Source organism: Colletotrichum costaricense (assembly GCF_030867565.1).
Source record: "Colletotrichum costaricense strain IMI 309622 chromosome Unknown Scaffold_2.1, whole genome shotgun sequence".
Lineage (NCBI taxonomy): Eukaryota > Fungi > Ascomycota > Sordariomycetes > Glomerellales > Glomerellaceae > Colletotrichum > Colletotrichum costaricense.
Window position 1 is genome coordinate 551,053 of NW_026848231.1, and position 20,896 is coordinate 571,948.

General features: G+C 52.5%; 7 protein-coding genes across 7 annotated transcripts; 2 read left to right on the forward strand and 5 right to left on the reverse strand.

Annotated features, from left to right (window-relative positions):
• Positions 1–533: 533 nt before the first annotated feature.
• On the forward strand, positions 534–3,390 carry CCOS01_01793 (uncharacterized protein; the record flags this gene model as incomplete). The annotated part of the gene is made up of 2 exons (XM_060449986.1): positions 534–800; positions 922–3,390. Coding segments are annotated over 2 exons (2,736 nt in total), but the record flags the coding sequence as incomplete, so codon positions are not given.
• A 331-nt stretch (positions 3,391–3,721) lies between these two features.
• Positions 3,722–5,161, reverse strand: CCOS01_01794 (uncharacterized protein; the record flags this gene model as incomplete). Its single annotated transcript, XM_060449987.1, has 3 exons — positions 3,722–4,625; positions 4,688–4,974; positions 5,042–5,161. 3 exons carry the CDS (start codon positions 5,159–5,161, stop codon positions 3,722–3,724), a joined length of 1,311 nt encoding a protein of 436 aa, XP_060318637.1.
• A 2,098-nt stretch (positions 5,162–7,259) lies between these two features.
• CCOS01_01795 (uncharacterized protein) lies at positions 7,260–7,795 on the reverse strand (the record flags this gene model as incomplete). The annotated part of the gene is made up of 2 exons (XM_060449988.1): positions 7,260–7,512; positions 7,635–7,795. 2 exons carry the CDS (start codon positions 7,793–7,795, stop codon positions 7,260–7,262), a joined length of 414 nt encoding a protein of 137 aa, XP_060318638.1.
• A 3,267-nt stretch (positions 7,796–11,062) lies between these two features.
• CCOS01_01796 (uncharacterized protein) lies at positions 11,063–11,652 on the reverse strand (the record flags this gene model as incomplete). The annotated part of the gene is made up of 2 exons (XM_060449989.1): positions 11,063–11,311; positions 11,626–11,652. The coding sequence occupies 2 exons, from the start codon at positions 11,650–11,652 to the stop codon at positions 11,063–11,065; spliced, it is 276 nt and encodes a 91-aa protein (XP_060318639.1).
• A 3,220-nt stretch (positions 11,653–14,872) lies between these two features.
• Positions 14,873–15,364, reverse strand: CCOS01_01797 (uncharacterized protein; the record flags this gene model as incomplete). Its single annotated transcript, XM_060449990.1, has 1 exon — positions 14,873–15,364. The coding sequence occupies one exon, from the start codon at positions 15,362–15,364 to the stop codon at positions 14,873–14,875; it is 492 nt and encodes a 163-aa protein (XP_060318640.1).
• A 1,814-nt stretch (positions 15,365–17,178) lies between these two features.
• On the reverse strand, positions 17,179–17,649 carry CCOS01_01798 (uncharacterized protein; the record flags this gene model as incomplete). Its single annotated transcript, XM_060449991.1, has 1 exon — positions 17,179–17,649. The coding sequence occupies one exon, from the start codon at positions 17,647–17,649 to the stop codon at positions 17,179–17,181; it is 471 nt and encodes a 156-aa protein (XP_060318641.1).
• A 1,430-nt stretch (positions 17,650–19,079) lies between these two features.
• On the forward strand, positions 19,080–20,624 carry CCOS01_01799 (LMBR1 domain-containing protein; the record flags this gene model as incomplete). Its single annotated transcript, XM_060449992.1, has 1 exon — positions 19,080–20,624. One exon carries the CDS (start codon positions 19,080–19,082, stop codon positions 20,622–20,624), a length of 1,545 nt encoding a protein of 514 aa, XP_060318642.1.
• Positions 20,625–20,896: the final 272 nt, after the last annotated feature.

The window sequence follows — 20,896 nt, forward strand, 5'->3', positions numbered from 1 at the left end:
AGAGTAATTATTTTTTTAAATAAACGTAGTACGAGTATTAAAATTACGAAGCTAGCGGGCGGTATTATAGTTATAAGTAATTTTAAAGCGCGTAAGTAGTTTAAGCTCTCCTCGGTAATTATTAACGTTTTATTAGATTATAATAAAACTATAGTTACGCATATAGGCTTATAAGTATTCCTAAAGCTTTTTAATCGTTATAACTAGTACGAAATATGGCGGGTTAGGTATATTATATTCCTTTAATTACGTAGGGGTAATTAGGTTAATTAGTAATACTTTTATTAAAAAGTCGTAATAGTTTTATTTTTTGTGGGTAGTGACGGCGAGGTTAAAGTGGGTAGGTTAAAGTAGGTAAGTAGAAGTAGAAGTAAAAGTAAAAGTAGAAGTAGAAGTGGAAGTAGAAGTAGAAGTGGGCAATTGGTAGTAGTAGAAATCGGTCGGAATAATCCCTGGCCTCTTATTGGTCGGATTACTTTAGGAAAAGTAGGACATAGCCCGCCTAGCCAACTAACACAGCCCCCCTAGCAGAACTCTATAATATTTGCAGCCTCAAGCCCGCCGATCGACGGTCTGCGATTGCGAGAGACGTCCTGGAACAACAGCTCCCGCCACATACACGATATGCTTGCCGCTTCTGGTTTCATCACCTGAAATACGCGGGTCAACTTCTCGAGGATGAGGATCAAGTCCATAAATTCCTCCAAGATCGATTTCTCTATTGGGTCGAGGCTCTCTGTGTTCTCGGAGAAACCAATCGTGCTATTCAAATGATAGACACGCTAATTCCCCTCGTGAAGGTGAGCTTCGAGGTTTTCTCCACCATGAGATCAATACAAGGTGAATGTATATACGTAGCAACAAGTCACAAAGAATCAGTCAACATTTCTATATTGCCTACTTTGCTAACTAATATGGCAGCAACCAAAAATCAAGCTTTACAATCTTTTGGAAGACTCGGAGATGTTGATTTCCAAATACATCTCCGTTATTCTCGAGTATCCTTTGCAACTGTATTGGTCAGCATTAGTCTTTTCTCCCACGACAAGCTCTATCCGACACGCTTCCATAAGAAGCATCCCGAAGTGTATCACTTTCCAACGACCACAAAAGTCTGGATGGACGCCTCTGATCCAGAACACAGGTCTTGGGGATGCCTATGAAGGTTATTATGCCGTTGTTGTTTCTCCTGATTCCAGGCTTGTTGCATTAAGTGGGCTTGGCGGGGACATATCGGTTTGGTCGCTGTCCCTGGGTGTCTTGATGACCAACTTTCGCATGCCGAGCCTTCACTCTATCGGTCCATACGTTCCAGTCGCCTTTTTCAAGGACTCGAAGCGAATCGCATCGGCATTACAAAACTTAATCCACGTCTACGTCGCTGAAACGGGCGAGGAACTATGCTCGTTCCGTATTCCCGATGGGGTCGACGTAGTACAACTTGACGTTTCCCACACTTCAGAGAAGATTGCGGCGTCTTACGACAATTTTACCGCTGCGATATGGACAATGTCCACAGGGCGTAGGATCAAGCTCCGGCCTATAGACAGAGACCAGAGGCGTGATAGCTCACGCTCTGTATCACAAGGAGGCTCATTTGTCAGTTTCTCTCCGAATTCTGAAATTGTAGCGACCTCATCTATACGTGGAAGTGTCCATCTTTGGGAAGCCTTGACAGGTAACTGCCTTCAGACGTTTGAAACAAATGGGCCCGTGGTCAGCCAGCTCGCCTTCGTGTCAGACACCAATCTCCTGATCGTTAAGGAAGCGGATGGAGAAATTCGAACCTTGAACATTGACACCGGTTGTTGGAATTCTCGAGTCCCGGGAGGAGAAAACACACGTGGACCTACAGCTATTTCACACGACTCGAGGCTCATCGCGCATCAAAGTCTCTCCGATAGCGACGCTATTTCGATTTCGTCATTCGATACCGGCGAACACTACCAATCCCTACATCTCACCAGCATTCTCGCCGCCAGCCCATTCAGCTTTCATTCACTTCGGCCTGAGGATTGGGTAGCGGCATTCTCACCCGATGGCAAATTTCTCATTGTTGCTCAAAGCAACGGAGTTGCCATCTGGTCCTTGTCCATGATCCGAAAGCCCAGAACGCTTGACAGTGGAATGAATCAGCCAATACAGCCAATGTCTGCGGTGACTAAGAGCTGTTTCATACATCGGAGAGCTTCCGAAGAAACGGCACAAATCATTTCCATGGACAAAATCGACGACTCCAACGAGGTTAATATTTGGTCGTCTGACACTGGCGAGCTAGACCTGAAAGTCAAAAACGATGGAGATATCTGGGATTCAGGAAATGCCACACTCTCGCCTGATTCAAAATGGATGTTCCTCCCTTGCCAGCCGGCAATCCACAACATCCAAGATAGCACAGTCGTTCATGTCATGAAGCCTCCATGCCCTCGTAATCCTAGCTATCTCGATTACAGAAAGGCAAGAAAGAGCGAGGTTTTGTTTTCGGAAGATTCACAATCCTTTGCATTTGGCGCATATCATGACTTTAGTCTCTGGACAATGCACGGGGGGCTGCAATACCGAGACTCCACCTGTGCCGGGACCGTCATCACAATTACGCCTGATTGGAAATACGCGGTCTACACAATCGAGATCCCATGCCTAGAGGCACTCAAAAAGAACGGCGAGCCTAGATCAGATGAGATGTCTCACAGAGTCAGGTACTTGAGCATTGATACACACAAATACGTGGATATGCCCGAGGAAGCTGACGACTTCAGCTTTCTCGCCATATCACCAGACTCGAAATGGGTGGCCTCAGTGCCAAATCGTGGTAAAGAGCTCACCCTATGGCTAGCAAGCAAATGCTACCGCCAAGCCCTCTTTGAGCCCGAGTCTCGCATCACTGCAGTCGCATTTTCATCCAATTCTGAATCAGTGGCATCAGCGGACAAGGCTCAAAACATACGGATTTGGTCGACAATTTCGGGGCACTGCACAAACGTCTTGAATGTAGGACGTAGTCTCTTCGGCCTATCTTTCTCGCCCGACGATTCTCAGTTGAGGACTTCCTTTGGGGCCATTGCCATCGAAAGGTCCATCCGCCCACCCCAAGTAGCCAATTCTACCACGGATGATGCCGAACTTGAAAACACGTCTGTCATGCTTCAGAGACCGCGTTGGCAGGGCTATGGAATCGATGTAAGCGGTAAGTGGATCACTTGGGACGGTGTCAACTTGATGCTCATGCCGACCGATATCAACCCTGCTTCGAATTTGAATTCCCCTCGCTGGGATTATGATGATAGGCGATGCCAGGTGGCTGCTGGCGAATCCGTTGTTGCTTGGGTAGGTCCCTCTGGCGAGCTATATACCATGGGGTTCTCGAGAGATATGAAGCCCTTTGACTAAGTCTTGCGCCAGCAAAATTGTTGGAGTTGCCTTTCATGTAACCAGCCTCGTCTCATTTGTTCCTTCATACTGCTTGTCTACTTCCCTTTCACCCGTGCTCACTGTCCATATTTAGGACATCTATAATCTCAAATAGATCGTAATCATGTTTACATTCTTGTCTCTGAAACAGGCCATGTGGCGAATCATGACGGACTTATCGCCTACACGAATCATCAAACCTTATTAGAGAGCTACCCGGTGAATTTTGATAATTCCCTGCCAGACTGTTGTGGTTTTACACGAGAGATAGCCCTTTGAAATATGATCTTCAATGATAACCAGGCGAGTTTCAGTATCCTGCTCTCCGGAATGCTTCATCCAGCTTCAACTCAAGAACCTGCCGCTGCGCTTGAATACCTGCCGTAATCCGTGCATTCTCCTCCTCCCCAGCTTTCTTCTTCTCAGTGGCGTCCCCCTCATCGATGGTCTCAACCTCATCAGCCATCATATCATCAGCCTCCGAAGGCGACGTCAAAGCCATAGGGGCCATCCGCATACTCGCCATCCTCGTCGATGACAAAGTCGCCCCAGGAAGGAAGCCTGGAGCAACATACTTCTTCGACTTCCCCGCCGAGGCGATCAATGTCGACAGGACCGCGGCGCTAATATCTAGCACATTATCCGCCTTGAACGTGTCGGGGTCGTTGAGGAGCTGTAGTCCGATGCCAAAGGCCACAGACAAAAGGGGTCCTGCTCCGGGGATAAAGCCAAGGCCGAGCTGGACCACGTGCGTGACCAGGTCCAGGATAAAAGAAGAATACTTGTACGGACGCCATCCAACCTCGACACCAAAGGTCGCGCTAATGACATTCGCAAGGTCGATCTCGCGAATGAACCCATCCATGTGGACGGTATCGCTCGCCGTCCAGGTACGCCCCGCGTGCCCGACGAGAAACAGCGCGTCGGTCCTCGTCGTCGCGTTGTAGACGCCGTACTCCGGGTTGCGCAGCTTGTGGGGGATAGTCAGGTAGGTGATGAGGTCGGGGACCTTGAAGAGCCACGTCAGGTCCTTATTCAGGCCGAGGCCTGCTTCGCGCGTGGACGGGTAGGTACGCGGCTCTCCTGCGATGTTGAAGCAGTTGATGGTGTCGCGTGCCTTGAAGTCGATGACGACGTAGGTGCAGTACTGCTTGTACGCCTCGTCGGTCTGCTGGCAGACGGGGAAGTAGATGGCGCGGATCGGGATCGTGGCACTGGCTGCAAGTTAGCACTTCTGCAGGGTCTCATAGAAAGAGTAGTTAGCAGGGTAGAGTACTCAATCCACAGCCACTCGGTGTCTTTGCGACGAATCTTGACCGGGCGCAGGATGTATTTCCTTGGACCGCCCCTGTCGCGGTCTCGCATCTCGTTCCAGTTCAAGCTGTTTGGGTAGCTGGTGATGGCCGTCAGGCTGCTCGGATCCGTGGTCTTGCTTTCGCCGACGAAGAATCTGTCCCACTGCCAGAAGCGGGTAGCATACAGACTAGCCGTCCCGCTCTGAGACTTTGATCGGAGGTGGGTTGGCATTGAACTCGCGCTGCCGCTGCCAATCCAGCCGTTCCACTGCGCGTGTTTCGTGAGCAACAGAGCTTCGGGAAGAAACCTTGGACAGAAGGGAGGGGGCGCGTACCTGATATTCGATGAGAACATGGCTATAGAACTGCTCCTCGTTCTCTGCGGACCAAGTATTTCCGTACTTGAGAGAAGATCGGACGAAGAAGCATTCGCCTTCAGGGAAGTAGGAGGCCATTGCAAAGAGTATTAGTGGAGTCGAAGATGAGGATCAAGGGGAAGACGATACGAAGATGGATAGCACTGCTTCGAGTTCTTTAGCACATAGACTATGGACTTAATATTAGGAGAGACAAGTCAGAGGTCCATGAGAGGGCGGGCTTTATACTCCTTGACAGCTTGGATAATTCACAGGAATCTTGCGTGACTGAAGTACTCTCACCAAGACCTGGAGCTCCTCGGTTTGCTGGTCGTTCTATCGGCACACAAGCTTCGGATGCACCGTGATGCCATTTGGATGAAGTGTGAAGGTGCTAGTGGATGGAAATAGCACTCGGTGAAGTTCTCAACCGCTCAAAAGTCCAGATCTTGAGACATGCAGGCGATATGCTAACTCGACTACGCAGCGATGAGCAAAAGAAGGGACGATAACGGTGGGCCTCGTCGATCAGCCCGGGACGAGCCGCCCGGAAGGCGACATAAGAAGGCGGGGTTCGCATGAGGACTCTCCAAGCTGGGCACGACCTGCATTTGTCGAGATGTGTTGTTATGCAGTGTACCAATCGGTTGATACTTGTGTTGCTGGGAGCTACGGCCCGGTACAGCTATCCCGACTTCATCCCGCTTCGGTGTAGCAGGATCACGTCGTCCCGCGTCAGACCGGTCCGAAGTGTGCCTGAACTACGCAGTCTGATGTCCGAATGAAGCGGTACACATCGTACCGCAATCCGGCCCATCATGCGGCCGCCGCTTGAGAATACGAGAAGCCAAGATGCCCCCATACACACTCCTCAACGGGTGATGAATAGTACTTAACCGATCATAAGGCAGGGTAAAAGGAGGTAGTATCGGCGATACCATGCGCGCAGCGTAGCAGAATACTTGATTAAGAAAGTCGCTCATAGCAAGATTATTCAGTCTACTTTTAAGACATTTGTGATTAGAATCTGTCGAGTGAAGTACTTACACCCGGCTTGAGTCGCTTAAAGCGTGCGTTGGTGGCATCAGCCCATCTGGATACTTCAAGTAGTCGTGAGATACGATGCTTCTATACTACGGCTTCCTTACCGTGGAAAACATGTTATTGAAAGCGCGCGGTAGTAAAGCACCACAGCCCATTCTCTTGGGGCCTCAATCAACCCGCGATGCTCACAAAACCAAAAGCTACGCGAACGGACCTCTAGAAAAACAGCACGAGCGTGCCCCAACCTGGAAGTTCAGCGCGACTGACATCATACAGGGTCAGGCGGAACCTACATCAGACGGCCAAGTTCAATTGTGCATATGCCAAAGTTTGGCGACGAGACTTCGGATGGTTCACAGTTCACAAGCAACGACGAGGCCCCACGGCCGAAAATTGGGCAAAAGCTACGAGCTTCGTATCGGTAGCTCCCGTGTAGTGAACCCCTCTGCCCGCAGATCACAAGCTTGGCGAATCTGGTACTGCTTGCTGTGGCCGACGTCATGCAGTACAGAACTCTAGGAGATTACGTGCCCGATGGGGCCTTCCCGATCACGAGCCTTCTGTTCAATCCACGATGGCCAGAGAGGGCGGTTTAACATGTTTGTATTATGCTGGGCTAGCCAGCATCACAGATGCCTGGTGGCCATCTCTCGAAAGACAAGAATCCTCCCATGGGCTGGTGGGCTCGAGCCTCACCAAGCCCAATATGCAAGTTACCTCCCCACAACCGACTGTATCCCCATGATTTCCAAGCAGCAGAACAGTTGAACCTTGGCCATTCGTGCCGAGGCTATGCCGTTTGCTCTCCCAATCCTCCCAGTCGTTTGTCGCGTTCCCCAAAGTCCAGGCTGCGGGTCCGAGTGACGTAGAACATCGGAAACCATGACTTCGTGACGTATCCGACCCTTTCAGCGAAGAAAATGAATAGTTTCGAAGACGCAATGCCATGCTCGCAATGATTGACCAAAATCAGGCCCTCGAGGCGGCGGGTTTATGTACAATCCCCTCATCCAACGAGCAGAAGAAAGTTTCCAATCCGACATATCCCGAAACCCATAATAATTGTTGACGAATTATTTCATTCGTGTAAAAGTGCAGCTAAAGTGCGGTATCTGAATCTCGAGAGGTCCCTATCACGGGACGACTTGAGTAACTACCGGCGCTCCGGCTCGAAAGGGTTCTCGGCTCGCTGGTGAGGCTGGCGCTCGGCTTCGAAGGGGTTTTCGTTACCAGGTTGGTTATTTTGGCCATGCGGCTGCCAGGCGCGCGGGGGCTTGCCCATGGTTGGGTGGTCGTAGACGTCGCCGTCGATCTCGAGGTCAATTTCGTCCTCCTTGCGCTCCTGCTTTTGTCTTCTCATGTGCAACACAGTCAAGACGCCAAGAGTACCGCAGATGAGCACAGCACTAGAAAGAAATGATGTTAGTCTTGGCTACGAATGCTAAGGTAGGCCCTGGAGTAGCTTGGCGGCATGCGAACGCAAGCACAACTCAAAAAGCAGAGTGCGGAACAGTTCGGGTAGACCTACGCAGTAATGCCGATAGTGATGCCGATAATCTTGGAGGACTGAAAGGGTTTTTCGCAGCGGGAGCTGTTGTCTCCATCCGCGCAATCATCGCGCGCAGCGAGGTAGTGTACAGCGCGAGCGACGGGTGCCAGGAGGCTTGCGGCAGTTGTTGAGGAACTCATGATGCGACTGAGGAGGGATCGGATTATTGTGGATATGATGTAACGGTTCGATTGTGGATTGGATAATCGTTTGTAATGACGATGGAATTCCCTCGAGTTCCGATAGAATCGTAGATATCGTCACGTCGCGTCGAGTAAGGTGGAATCCTCCCTTTCGTATTTAATTCCTTGACTTGAGCCGTCTGCTTCTTGTCGCAACTATCGCCTTGGTTGTTCTCGAATTCTTGTCGTTCGGTTGCGGCAAGCGGGCTGCGGATTGCTCGTCTGTAATGAGTGGATTCGCCCCTGTGTCGCTTGTGTGAAACCGGATTTGGAGCCCCTGTTATCGCATTCTCTGATTGCTAACGGTTTTTTTATGCAAGGAGTGACTGGAGTGAAGAAGGGCGAAAACAGTTTGCGAACAGTGACACAACGAAAAAGTGGCCGGTGCCAAGAGGAGATGCAGGAAGGAAGGAGCAAAAGAGTGAATACCCGGGAAGGTTTGTGTTTGCTGGCGAGGGAAAGCAAGAAGGGGGCGAGGAGGGAAAGAGCGCGCGAGATTGAGGCGGGCAGGGACGGGAAGCAACCTGGAAGGAATGGAAGGAACGGATGGAATTTAGGAAGGGACCCGACACCTTGAAAACACGGGGAAAGTGGAGGGAAGGAAGGTGAGGCAATCTGCCTACCTATTCAGGGGAGGGGGGCGGTCGTCTCAGGGTCCAGGGGGAAAGAGGTAGGCACAGCCGCACGTACGAAAGTACGCCCGACGCAGGTACGACAGGAGTAGGCGCAGGAACAGGAAGGAACCCGTGGGCAGACAGAAGGCACAGAGTAACAGAGTGACAGTGTAAGGAATGAAGGCACCCCTCCTTCCTCCCTCATTCGACAACAACGTGCCTGCCTCAAATGTCTCTATTTTCAATCATTCCTTCCATACCTTCCCCCATCAGGAACGCATTCGCTCCTTCAGTCGATTTAGCGGCTGTGCATTTCTGCATAGTCTGCATTCGCTAGGAAAGACACAAGTTCCAGTCTGGGGGGAGAATGTGGCTGTGTCTCACTCATCTTCGTTTTCAGTGAGGCCGAGAGTGCCGGAATTGGCTGTCATGATTGGCTCTTGGGAAATACTCCCCAAAAAGGCCTCCCCTTACAACGGTCTTGAAGAGGAACAAACACGAACCTGGGCCCCAGTTAAAGGGTTGGCGGGATGGTCCTGCGATCCGAGTCAACCGAATACGGCCAATGAACGGCCAACACGGGCGAACATACTGCCGCAGTCAATTTCCTCGACTCTGGCTTTTGCCTCCTCTTGCGTCCCTACGAACTGCACAAGCCAAACACAACGCTGATGGCATCGCCAAAGAAGGGTCCGAGAGGGGCTGTTGGAGTCTTTCGTGGGCTATCGTGGGTATCGCCAACTGACAGAGTGGGAGCCTCGTGATTAGAGTGGCTGCCAAAGAAATGGTCTTGCGGGGAAATGCTTGTCTCGTGTTTCACATTCCAAACTCCCTGTTCGCTGTGCCCGGTGAGAAATTGGCATGTCATCCCCTTCTCTCGAGGTTGGGTGACACTGTGGCAGATAAAACAATTGCGCGCGCGACGGCCCTCGAATCTGATGGGTTTGGCAGCGCGAACCATACGAATTTCAATGGCGTTCGTCCCGCCATTACGGCGCTGAAAATTCGGCATAGCATTAATGACTGAGTACCTGGGCAATCAACAACCCTCTATTAGAGTTCATGACGACAGCGACGTCAATTGACATTTTCTTTGCACCAGACAGCAATCACCAATTCCAGGTTTCTTGACACGGAACCACGGCACATTTTCAATCTCCCTTCCCCTCTGCCGTCCCCCCTCACCGAGGCAGCGGCAGCGACTCGGCGACCAACAAAAACATCATCTTGTGACATGCTTCAGACAACCCATCGCATGAATTGTAACGAGTTATCCCGGCGATAAGGCCGACGGGAAGAGCCAACCGCCGCGCCTTTCATTTCGCTAAATGGGCCTTGTGGTGCTCGAGCTTCCCACTCACTACGAGAGCCACGCACTGACCGACGGACCAGGAAGAAAAGCAAGACAAACCATTGGAAGTTTGTTAATAATAGAACCCTGAGACAGCGCCGCCGCCGCCCCCGCCCGAGTTTTCTCCCCGTGTCCTTTTTTTTCGGGATGCCCTCGCCTACTGCCGAGGTGCCGCTGGCGTTGAAAATCCCCCGACTCAATTTATGTGCGGAGCAACCCTGACACTGTCGGGAACTTCGCGGGATACCGAACGATTGCGATTATCAAGTCCGCAGACACGGATACGAGCGACGATGGACGGCTCGATGAGTAGCCATTTCACCTTAACCTGCTTGACGGATTTATCGCTCCGGGAGATGCGAGATTGGCAGATGCGATTGGAATTCATCTGCACGACGATGGATCATTGAACCGCATTCTTGGGACCAGCTCATGTTGCACTGGAATGCAGTCCCTATTGCCGGTGGGCCCAGAACGATCGAACCGGCCGACGGAAAAAATCATCGTCGGCCCGAGGATGACTAGGTGGACGGGAGCGAAGTTGTGGAGTTCGTACCCGGCAGGATTTGCGAGGCCGTACATGGCGACCTCCGATAGATGGATACTCCGAGTGACGGAAGATTTGTCCTAAGAGGGTCTTTTCCAAATTTTCGGCTGCCGAGTCCGTCTCCGATACTCGGCATTTTGCCACCCGGACTCACCGCGTTTTATGGGCCCCGGAGCCGATTCCCGGGGCAGATGCCGAAAGATTCCGGAAGGCTCGCGGGACATGAGTGCCGAACACGACCAATTAAACTCTCAATAATGCTATCAGAGTTCGAAGTCTTGGCTGATGTGACTTTCAGATCAAAAAACAGAAACTTCTCTGCTAAAACGCCCAGAAATGTCCAAGCTGAAGCATGCAGAAGACGGTTCCTGGCCTCAACCGAGACAAGGATTGGTGATGAGATGGATCCGTAACCGTCACACGGACGGAAGGTCAGTATATAGGGCTTACGCTGCGCTGCGACAAGATTGGGACGACAAGAACGCTAAATTTTGACGGATCGGCTTTCCTCGTTGGGAGTTGCGTCCAAACAGAGGAAGATATCGAGTCACTTTCGCTATGGGCTCAAAGACCAAGACTTTTGCCACTTTTGCGAAATGCCATGTGCTGTCCAAGCAGCGAATAACAAGCCCATCGTCAATTGTTTGGTTTCAATTGACGAGAGCCATGGCCAAGGAGGAGAGAATACTTGACTCGAGGGAACCTTCGAGGAGTCAAGGCTGAAATTTCAGATTCCCATGTTGCCGCTTCTCATCAGGAATACCTCGGCATAGAGCGAGAACGCTGGAATTTCCATCTATCCAGTATGACTGGGCAACCTCGATGCCCATCTTTCGCGGTTCGCCGTTCTCCATGGAGATGCAACTTTGCGCTCCCTTCAGCTCTCCGCCAGCTAGCGAACAGCTACATCCCATGCAGCTAGTGGCGGCAGCGGCTCTTCCCTCGTTCGCAGCGCGGCTAAGCTATTAGTGAGGTAAGCATATTGGGTCACAAAGAAAAGGGAAGGGGAAAAAATTGTTTCACTGGCACTTTTGCCCACCATGCTCTTTTCCACCTTTGTCTGTGCAGTCCGACGCCATTATGTAAGAGGTTCCCAAAAGGCCCATGGAGCTAAGGTGGAAGACATGCAACGAGGCTCTAGACTTTGGAAAAGCTTTTTTGTGCTGCCCGGTAAGCGAAGATGGGGCGGGATGGAGAAATGCAGGATGCGGAGCGGCGGCGGAGGAGGAGGAGGCACTCAAGCTCTTTGGACTCCTCTGGAGGACATTAGGACGACGGTGAGGATGAGTGAGACTGGGGTCATGGCGGGCCAGGCCCGATTGTATTGGGACTGGAGGTCCGACATTGAAACTGAATGAGATCCCAATTGGAGACAGCCAAGAGAGTGGAGCGTCAGCGCTAGGGATGGCAACATTTTCGGCAAGAAAGAGGTTGTGCTGCGTTTCTCGTAAATGGCTTTGTCTAGGACATCTCCGAGGGAGAATGGTATTCAGAGGGGTTGAAGTCCTGGCCAGGGTCGCCAGGGCACTGAGAGCTTCAGCCGCCAGGCGACGCCGCGGGGTACTGGAAGCTCAGAGCTGTACTGTGAACTGGGACGTGGTCGATCCAGCAGGGAGGGGGACGGACCACCAATAACAAAGTCAATTTTGTCCTTTTCAATGAGGGCATTTCGTCCTATTCGCGACTTACACTTGTCGACGATGCCTACGACCAGCGCTTGGCGTAAGGCGTGATTATGACGATGACATTCTTTATTACCCCTCATTTCTCTGGATTAAAGCGTATTTGGTGTAGTCGACCGTCCTAAAGAATTGGTCCACGTGAAGGGTGTTTGTTCATGTGACGCGACGTCTCATTCCGCGGAGATAGTAGATACAGACATCTAAAGGGCGCGAGTCCTATGTCATGATGATCTGCGGGCACGAATGGCCACCACAACACCAATGGAAAGCCACAGTCTGAGGCGCGCACGATGATGTGGACAAAAGGGAATGCATGTAGTTGAGAAATTGAGGCTTACAATGAAGCGATCTCCCGCCTCAGATTTAGTAGAATGCGGGGTGGAAAGGTCGTGTTGGAAAAGGAAAACCTGGGGAAAACGTGAATTGGCTTGCTTGCGATAAGGATCTCGAGGTTGAGTGGTTGAAAGCGCTGGTCCCCGTCCGCGCGGGGTTTCACTTGGATCTTGCTGCACCTAAGGCCATACCGGGGAAGATAAAGGAGGCCAAGCGTTATCAGCCTCGTAAAACATGTTGATATCAAATCGATTATCTCCCTGCTTCGAGCCTGCCGCTCGTGTTCGTGACTGTCTGTTTCTGTTTCCTCTGCCCAGGGCTCAGGGACGTGAATAGAGGCACGGCGAACACAAGGGATTGTGTCTAATGATTGCTTAGAGTTGGCCAATGGCGGCCTAGCCGTGACCTCGTTTTCTCCTGGGAAAATGGGATGGGGTGCCCAAGCTCATTGTCGCATTGCAGCAATTATCGACAGATTGCGAAGACGAAATGATCTGAGAGCAACACACAACGAACTCTTGGCTCGAGAACTCAAGCTCGGTGTCTTCACTGTCTCGAGGGTTGCACGCGCAGTAAGAAAGAACATTCGAGGCTAACGTGTGAGAACAGGCACGGGTAGAAACCTTGCTGTACAAATTTGACTTGCCGCACCCGTAGGCGTGTTTGACGACGGACTTGGGTGACGCTCGAGTCAGCTCATTTAAGATTTTCTAGGAAAACCAATTGACAAGTTCAGACTTGCGCTCGTCGCAATGTTTCAAGAATTAGAAGCGTGGCTGCCCTGTCTTTCACCGTTGCCGTTGATTGTTGCCGTCCCTACTCCGTACTTACAGAAACCTTGGGACGAATGACTCTCCAGGGATCCTACCACGAGTCTGTGAGGAGCTGTTTGCCCTTGAGGATGCATGTGGCTTTGGCTGTTCTGGTAGCCTTCTAACACAGTCCGTGAGACCACACCGGCCTGGCCGCGTCCGTACCCGTGCCGCCTGCGCTGTCGCTGTGGGAGCCGGGAGCGGGCACGGCGCCGGTATCGGGGAGGATGGGCAAAAGGATTTCTGTTGCGGGATAGTTTGCGCCATCTTATTGAATCAGGAAAGGACAGAAAGTGAAGCGAAATTGGGGGAAATGTCACGATGTGACCGGCAAGCAGAACAGAATGCCGGCCAAGAGAACTACGATATGACAGTATGACTCCCCTCGAGCGAAGTCGGCGAGCGCGATGAGGTGGGGGGTTGGAGGGGTTCGGGATGTTTCCCGGATCACCGAGAAGGACCCTGAGGCGCAAGGGGTCACCGGGGGCTAAGCTAGGGAGGGGGTGGGAAATGTCCTGCTCGGTTTTTGGGCATTGGAGGCGACGGTCACCGATGAGGACCGCCGGCTAGCGGTGAATCAGTGGTGCCTCGACGGAAACATTCTTCCCCTGAATGACACCTCGGCGTTGGATGACGCCTGTTGGCGTATGAGCGGTTAATTCCTCTTATAGAGGAGATGAGCATCATGGAAAACATTAAACAGCGGAGCTGGACGATCTCGAAACACGCTCATGGAGAAAACTTTACATGAAAACCATGGTAATGAGTGGGAAATACTCCATAGCAACTCAGGAACAATATTCGTGAGTTCATTGTTGACATCATGCTGGCGACCTCCTGGCTCGATGTACCCGTCCACGAGAAAATTTATGCTGGGCTACAAGCGCGCATTTACGGCTGAATGCCCACATTTGTAGCAGGGCTGCAGGAACTGTGGTCCTTTGCCCAAGTTGGGAATGGTGGTCACAGTCGTGGGTCTGGACGACCGCTCTGGATCGCGATGGAAGTGTTCCATCTCGTTTCTCTGAGCTTAGGTCATCCGTCTCTGGTCTCTTACTGCCCAGGGCGTGCGGATCTTGTACATCAAGACTTTCCCATGGGCAATGTTGGAAGAGTCAGATGGAGCAAATCCTCCAGCTTCAAGCTCCATCCAGTCTGCAGCCGTGGCAGTGACATGTGTGGAAATCAAGTGGATATTAATGCCTGCACCAGCCGGGGTGGCTTGAGAGCGATGGTAGGAATCTTTCTGCCCACGGGGTTGAGAAGAATTTTTCAGCTAGCTCCTTGCTGCGGCTTCGTTCTCTTTTGGAGATATCACGATGGAATCAAGTGTGAATGCCAGCAGCCACCGGCATGAAGGTATGGGGTGCTCCAACCCCTTGGAGCTCCGTTTTCCTTGTCTGAAAGGGGACAGAGAAGTGAGCGCCCAAGCGTCAAGGGCACATATACGGAAACTAGCCTCACTGGGCATACTGTAGCCGCCTGTAGGAAGGGGGTCCTTGACTCCTTGCTCGTTGGAGACATGCTCTTCGAGTTTGTCGGACGAGACTGAAAATGTCAAAAAGAATTCTGCGCCTGGGTGAAAGCAGAACACGCAGAGTGAAGAAAACAACCGTCGAAAATGGATGGGCAGGTGACTCCGGTTATACGTAAGAGAAACTTCATGAGTGGCCCAGTGTCCTTGGAAGTGGATATCCTACCCCTGCTTCCCGTCCCCGTTTTCTCCGTTTTTGTTTCCCTCGAGTGGGAATTGTGGCTTGCGGTTCGTTTCCATCCACGATCCTAGGCCAAGTCTAGAAGCACGTTTTCCTAGCCAGGAATGACATTCGCACGCAATCGAACAGACTGGAGAAAAAAAAAACTTCACGATGGCGGCTCCATTTTGGAAAAAAGACGATGGGTTGGGGTTGCTTGGCAGGTCAACGCGGCTAAATGACAACCTTTGCGGACAGGCAATGGATGGACTTCTTCCCGCTCGGCACCGGACCGCACCCCTTCCTCTCGGTTTAGGAATAGGCCAACTGAGTCTACGGGATGCCATTCCGTTACGGGGACGGAAGGGCACTTTTGAGGATGGCTGATGGTGGTGATGGTGGGGAATCGCGCGGCTCACTGCTGAGTATCGGAACAGAGAGAAAGACGGTGACGGTGCGCTCCGTCGGTCAAGCAAACCTTTGTGAACAGTCATAGTCCAGAGCCTCAAGAGCGCTGACCGCAAGCAATGGGAGAGGCTGAGAGACTGTGAGATGTACCCCGATCGGCCGGTCGGACGGTCGGGTTGACATTCTCGACCCTTTTCCATTGCGGCTTGGTCCGGACTGCAGATCCGGTAGTACGATCGAATAGGGATCTTAGATCGATTTTTGTCTTGGAGCAGAGGTGCAACACGAGGTTTCAACTGCGATGCTGTGGCGGTGATGTATGGTTGACGGTGATGCCGTTGACTGGTTTACGAGATGTGACGAGAAGCTTCGCTGTTTGGGCGCTCAATTCTTCGTCGCTCGTTGCGCCTCGGCATGAGCTGCTTACGTTTGTGTTGATTCTGGAAATAGAGTGCAGACTCTTAGGCTGCTTGCCACTTGCTGAACTCGACTTACACCGGCGTTGAATACGTGTTCCACGCCCCAACGCCACTATGCGTGTCAGTTTGAGAACGAGCAGATGGCGCTAATGACTGATGCCATCGTACAATCGCATTGCGATGAGAGAAATAGGCTGGTAGGCCGATTCCCTTGGCACAATCAAGTACTTACCCGCTCATCGGCCACGTCTGCCTGTCGTCGTTGTGACCGGTTTCTGGATCTCACGATATGTCACCGGCTGGGCACCCGGGGCAGATGCCCCGTGGGCCGTGGAAACCTTCCCCAGAGAGAACCGGAGACCATCAGGTTTCCAGCTTGCTTCTGCCGACAGGTGCATTGTGATGGCCTTATCGACCAAGTCACCTGCAATGTCATCTCGCACGACCGCACTTCATGGAGAGCTCCGGTTCTTGGTATCCTAAGAAGAGGTTGAGGGACCCCGCAGCGCGATTCCTGGGCAACAAGAGAAAATCGTACCACATGGCATTGTGCGACTGCACCTGTGAGGGAGGAGGATGCGGTTTGGTTCTGCTGGTTTCCTCATGCCCTTGGCCAATGGTGTCATTTCCCAGGACTATGCTGGCGGCGGCTACAACCTAGTCGGGTCAGTGCTAAGTTTAAGGTGCCGCCCGATCTGCTCTCTGGCATCAATCTGGGAGATGCTGGCATCATCCTCCCGTCTTGCGTTATTACTGCGATGCGCTGGAAACACCTGGATGGTAAGCGGCTCCATGAGCCGTGACCGGCTCTGTTGCGAACGGTGGCACCAACATGATGCCATCCACACAGAAGCTGGTGTGCTGTAAGCCTGTAACTAGCTGTAACTGCGAACCCCTTTGTCTCCATTGCGTTTGTTTCCTCTTTCTGCTACTGCTGCTACACGTGTCTGGCTTGTGGACGCAGGAATAATTGGCTTCCCCTCCGTTGCATCATCCAGTACGACGCCGTGCCCCTGGCCTTGCGCCATTGTGGACTACCGGACACGACCTCAAGGGTTCGCAAATCGTGATGGCGGCGAGAGGAAGAATGTAAGCTGAGGCTGGCTGTTCCCTGTAGCGGTCAGGTACAGAGTGTACAGTACCACAATTACAAGTACCTGACAAGCTGTCTCTTGTCCAGCTTGTCTTGGCTCTTCGGTGGCTCTCTTCCCAGGTTCCGGCGATGGTGCTCCGGGATGAGATATACGTACCGAGTTTACCTGACCGCCGCGCTACAGGACCGCGATCAGGCGGTGGCATCTCTCTCCTAAGCAGCGCCGCCTGTTGCGGTGGATGGCCCTCAACTCGATGTTGGTTCCTAGGAATAGCATACAAGTTACGGATGCCCTACGTACCTACACGTGGGCCCGCCGGGACCATTTCTCAGTGTCATGGCTCAGGACGTAAGAGAGTGGTTGCGAGTCCTGGAGCCAGGCGCATGGTCAGGCGGCCACCAAGGAACTCGACCCATGCCACGGCAGGCAACGCCATGCCTTGCAAAAGTTGCAACAATGAACCAGCTCGGGCCAGCATCCGTCCTTCTCAGCCAGTCGAAGGGAGCTGGTGGGCTCAGTCACTGGTTGGCGTTGGTCATGTTCGAGAAGTGTCCGTTGGCGCAATGTACAGCTGCGCTTGGAACAAATTGGAGCAGGTACTTCGCGCAATGGACCCATCCGGTGGAGATGGTCCAGGCTCTTTTTTTCACACTTTTTTTTCTTTCTTCCCATCCTTGGTTGATTCACACACCTCTGTGATGGATCCACGTCCACTCCCAGTAACAGTACTGCGTCTCTGTCAGTCACAGTTCCCATGTGGGTGTCTGATGAAGAGCTGATGTACACGATGCCGCGCTGGCTGGGCCGTGTCAAAACGCTGAAGCGGAGCATGTGTCGCCAGGTACCCTTCCAACTCATGACACATAATTACCCTATGAAAAGCTTGACCATCACGAGCTGGCAAGACATAATAACGCGACGGTCCTGCTTCACGTCTTGCGTAATAAGAGGCTGATATTACAAGAGTCTACTACCACCGTGACCTACTTTTCTCCTGATCTTTCCCCGTTGACAACTCCAATTTGACGATAACCTCACGATACCCTTCGTTCGAGAAGCCGAAAAGAACTCTTGTCTTTCTGGAGAACCCCGGCCACTTTTGCCTCCTCCGCACTCTGCATCTCATCTCACCCGAAAAGCCCGCCGTTAAGCGCAACGCTGCAGCTGCATCCATCCCACATTAGCACACTTTTCTTGCGCCCTACCTACTACCCCGGTCGACAAACGACTTACACGAAGGAACGGGAAAACCGAAAGGGGAAATTCACAAGAGAAGGAGTCATCGCAGTCGCAAAAAGTCTGCGTTTGTTCATCTCCCATACCCCTCCACTTTACGATCACGACTTCGATCAACCCGAGATTCCAAAACACTTGGTTTTCTCTTTAAAGTCTTCAACGCCTGTTGCGAACGGGAGAACGAAAAGGGTCGACATCATCATCTGCTCTGCAACACCCCGCACCTCACCACCATCCATCGCTTTGGTCGCTTTAATCCCATCTTTCCTCCTCTCAGCGCGCATAGCGGAAGTAGATCACGTCCACCACCACCGCAACCCAGCCCAAACAAGCTTCGTTCTTGGCTGTTCGACGCCATAAAGAAAGAAAAACCAAAACGGGCAAAGGACAGAACGAGAATCAGACCTTGTGCTCCTACCACCCACATCACCTGGACCTTTCCTTGCAAGGATTCGAGAATAGCAGTAGAAAACAAGTCATCGCGCTCCACACTCTTCTCTTCTCTCACTTTTTTAAGTCTCTGTTCAAGTACAAAGAGAAAAGGGCCCCCGGACACATCTTGGTCTGCCCATCAGACCCATACCATACATCACTCATCAGTCAGTCAGGGAACATCAGCAGACCTGCCGCAGTCCGTCCATCAGCTCATCAACGCACTTACACTACACACACCGCCGCTCGCCCTCGGCCTCGCGCCTTACACCCTTACCACCACACGCCCACCCAAAAGAACCTGCGCGCGCCCGCATCTACCTCGCCTATCCTTCGGGATCCGGCGAATCGACTCTTTTTGTCCTTTTTGGGCTTCCAAAAATTTCTGACGGAACCCATTATCCTCTTGGACGAACCTACGCCCTAAGAACGTCACACCACCTCCCTTATTTTGCGGTTCATCCGCCCCCCCCTCACCCCCTTTAACCCCTGTCCATCTTGTTGGCCCATCTTAGCCAGCCAAGATTTACAAAAGACGACTTGAGGGCCGCAACCGAACATTTCCAAGATTCAGCAAGCCCTCGAAATCCGGGGAACGCACCACACAACCGCACCCAATCATGCCCCACCGCGTAGCAAACTTCCTGCGGAATTCCACTGAGAACTTCAGTGTTTCTGCCATTGCAAACCTCAAGACTAAGACCAAGCAAAATCAGCAACATCACCAACCCCGTCACAACAACATCCAGGACGAAGGCTTGTTGCGCAGAGTCCCTCTCGACCGCCACTCTTCCTACTCCTCCGATGACGGCGAGCACATCCCTTACCACAACATGTTCGCAGCAGATCCCGCAGACCACCTCAAAGAGAAGAAGCACCACCACCACCGCCTCTCTCTGCCTTTTGGCCGCTCCAACAAGGACTCACACGACAACTCCCACGCAGGCCTCGACCTGAAGATCGAGAGCCCGCCTATCGTTTTCTTCGGAGATGCAGAGTCCTCTACCGGTGCCCTCGTCTCGGGTCAGATGCAACTCGAGGTCAAGGACGAGCAGCTCCAGATCGAGACCTTTGGCGCCAAGCTCAACATCCACGTCCAGCAGAAGCGCCCCTTCACCAACCACTGTGGCGAGTGCACCAACCAGTTCACCGAGCTGAAGCGCTGGACGTTCCTCACGCACCCCACGACGCTCAAGAAGGGCATTCACCAGTTCCCCTTCTCTATCCTCCTCGAGGGCCACCTCCCCGCGTCCATGGACACGCCCATCACCTCCATTGCCTACGAGTTCAAGGCCGAGGCCATCCTCGTCAAGGGCACACCCGGTTCGCAGACGCCCATCAAGTTCGAGCAGAACTTTGACGTCAAGCGCTCCCTCCCTCAACCCGAGTTCCCGCATCACTCTGTCCGCGTTTTCCCTCCCACCAACATCAAGGCCAGCGCCCACTACAACCAGGTGATCCACCCGGCCGGCACTCACAACGTCTCGTTCCGCCTCGACGGCCTCACCAGCGCAAACGCCACCAACAAGACGGTCGAGTTCTGGAAGCTCAAGAAGGTTACGTGGAAGCTCGAGGAGACCATCAAGACCGTGGCCCCCGCCTGCGAGAAGCACGCCCCGGTCCCCGGCAACGCCAACAACAACACCCAGCCTCAGCAGAAGGGCGTGGCCCGCACCGAGACCCGCGTCCTCGGCGAGAAGTACATGCACGACGGCTGGAAGTCCGACTACACCAGCACCGACGGCCACGTCGAGTTCGAGTTCGACTACGGCGTCGTCGCCAGCAAGCACAGCCACGGCCCGCGATACGCCTGCGACATGAAGTCGAGCGACGGCACCGAAGTCTCCCACGCACTCATGATCGAGATGGTTGTCTCCAAGGAGTGGGCGCCTGTCGGCAAGCCCCACCTCGCGACGCAGACGGGCACCGGACGCATCTTGAGGATGCACTACCACGTGATGCTCACCGAGTGCCCCGGTCTCGGCGTCAGCTGGGATAACGAGGCGCCGCCCGTTTACCAGGACGTCCCCCCCTCGCCGCCCGCGTACCCCGACGAAGCGGCTCCCGTCGACTACATGAGCCTTGAGCACCTTGACGGCCAAGCGCACAACGGACTAGCACATAGCCGGGAGGGATCCGTTACCGGCGGATCCACCACGTCATGACACCACCACCACTAGAGGAGGAGAGTCATGAAACATAATCAATCAACACAACAAAAAAAATCACATACAATAATTCAAGAGACGGGATGAAAAGGAAAACAAAAAGTTATTGGATTTAGGATCTGCTTTTTTTCAACCGCATTATACCCCCTGGTTTCCGAACTAGGCGCTTGTTTTCTTATAGGATTATAACTCTTTTTTGGCGGGAAAGACAGTGTCACAACTCAGTTGGATTTTTAACAGTGAATTTTTGAAGAGATGCATGGCATTGA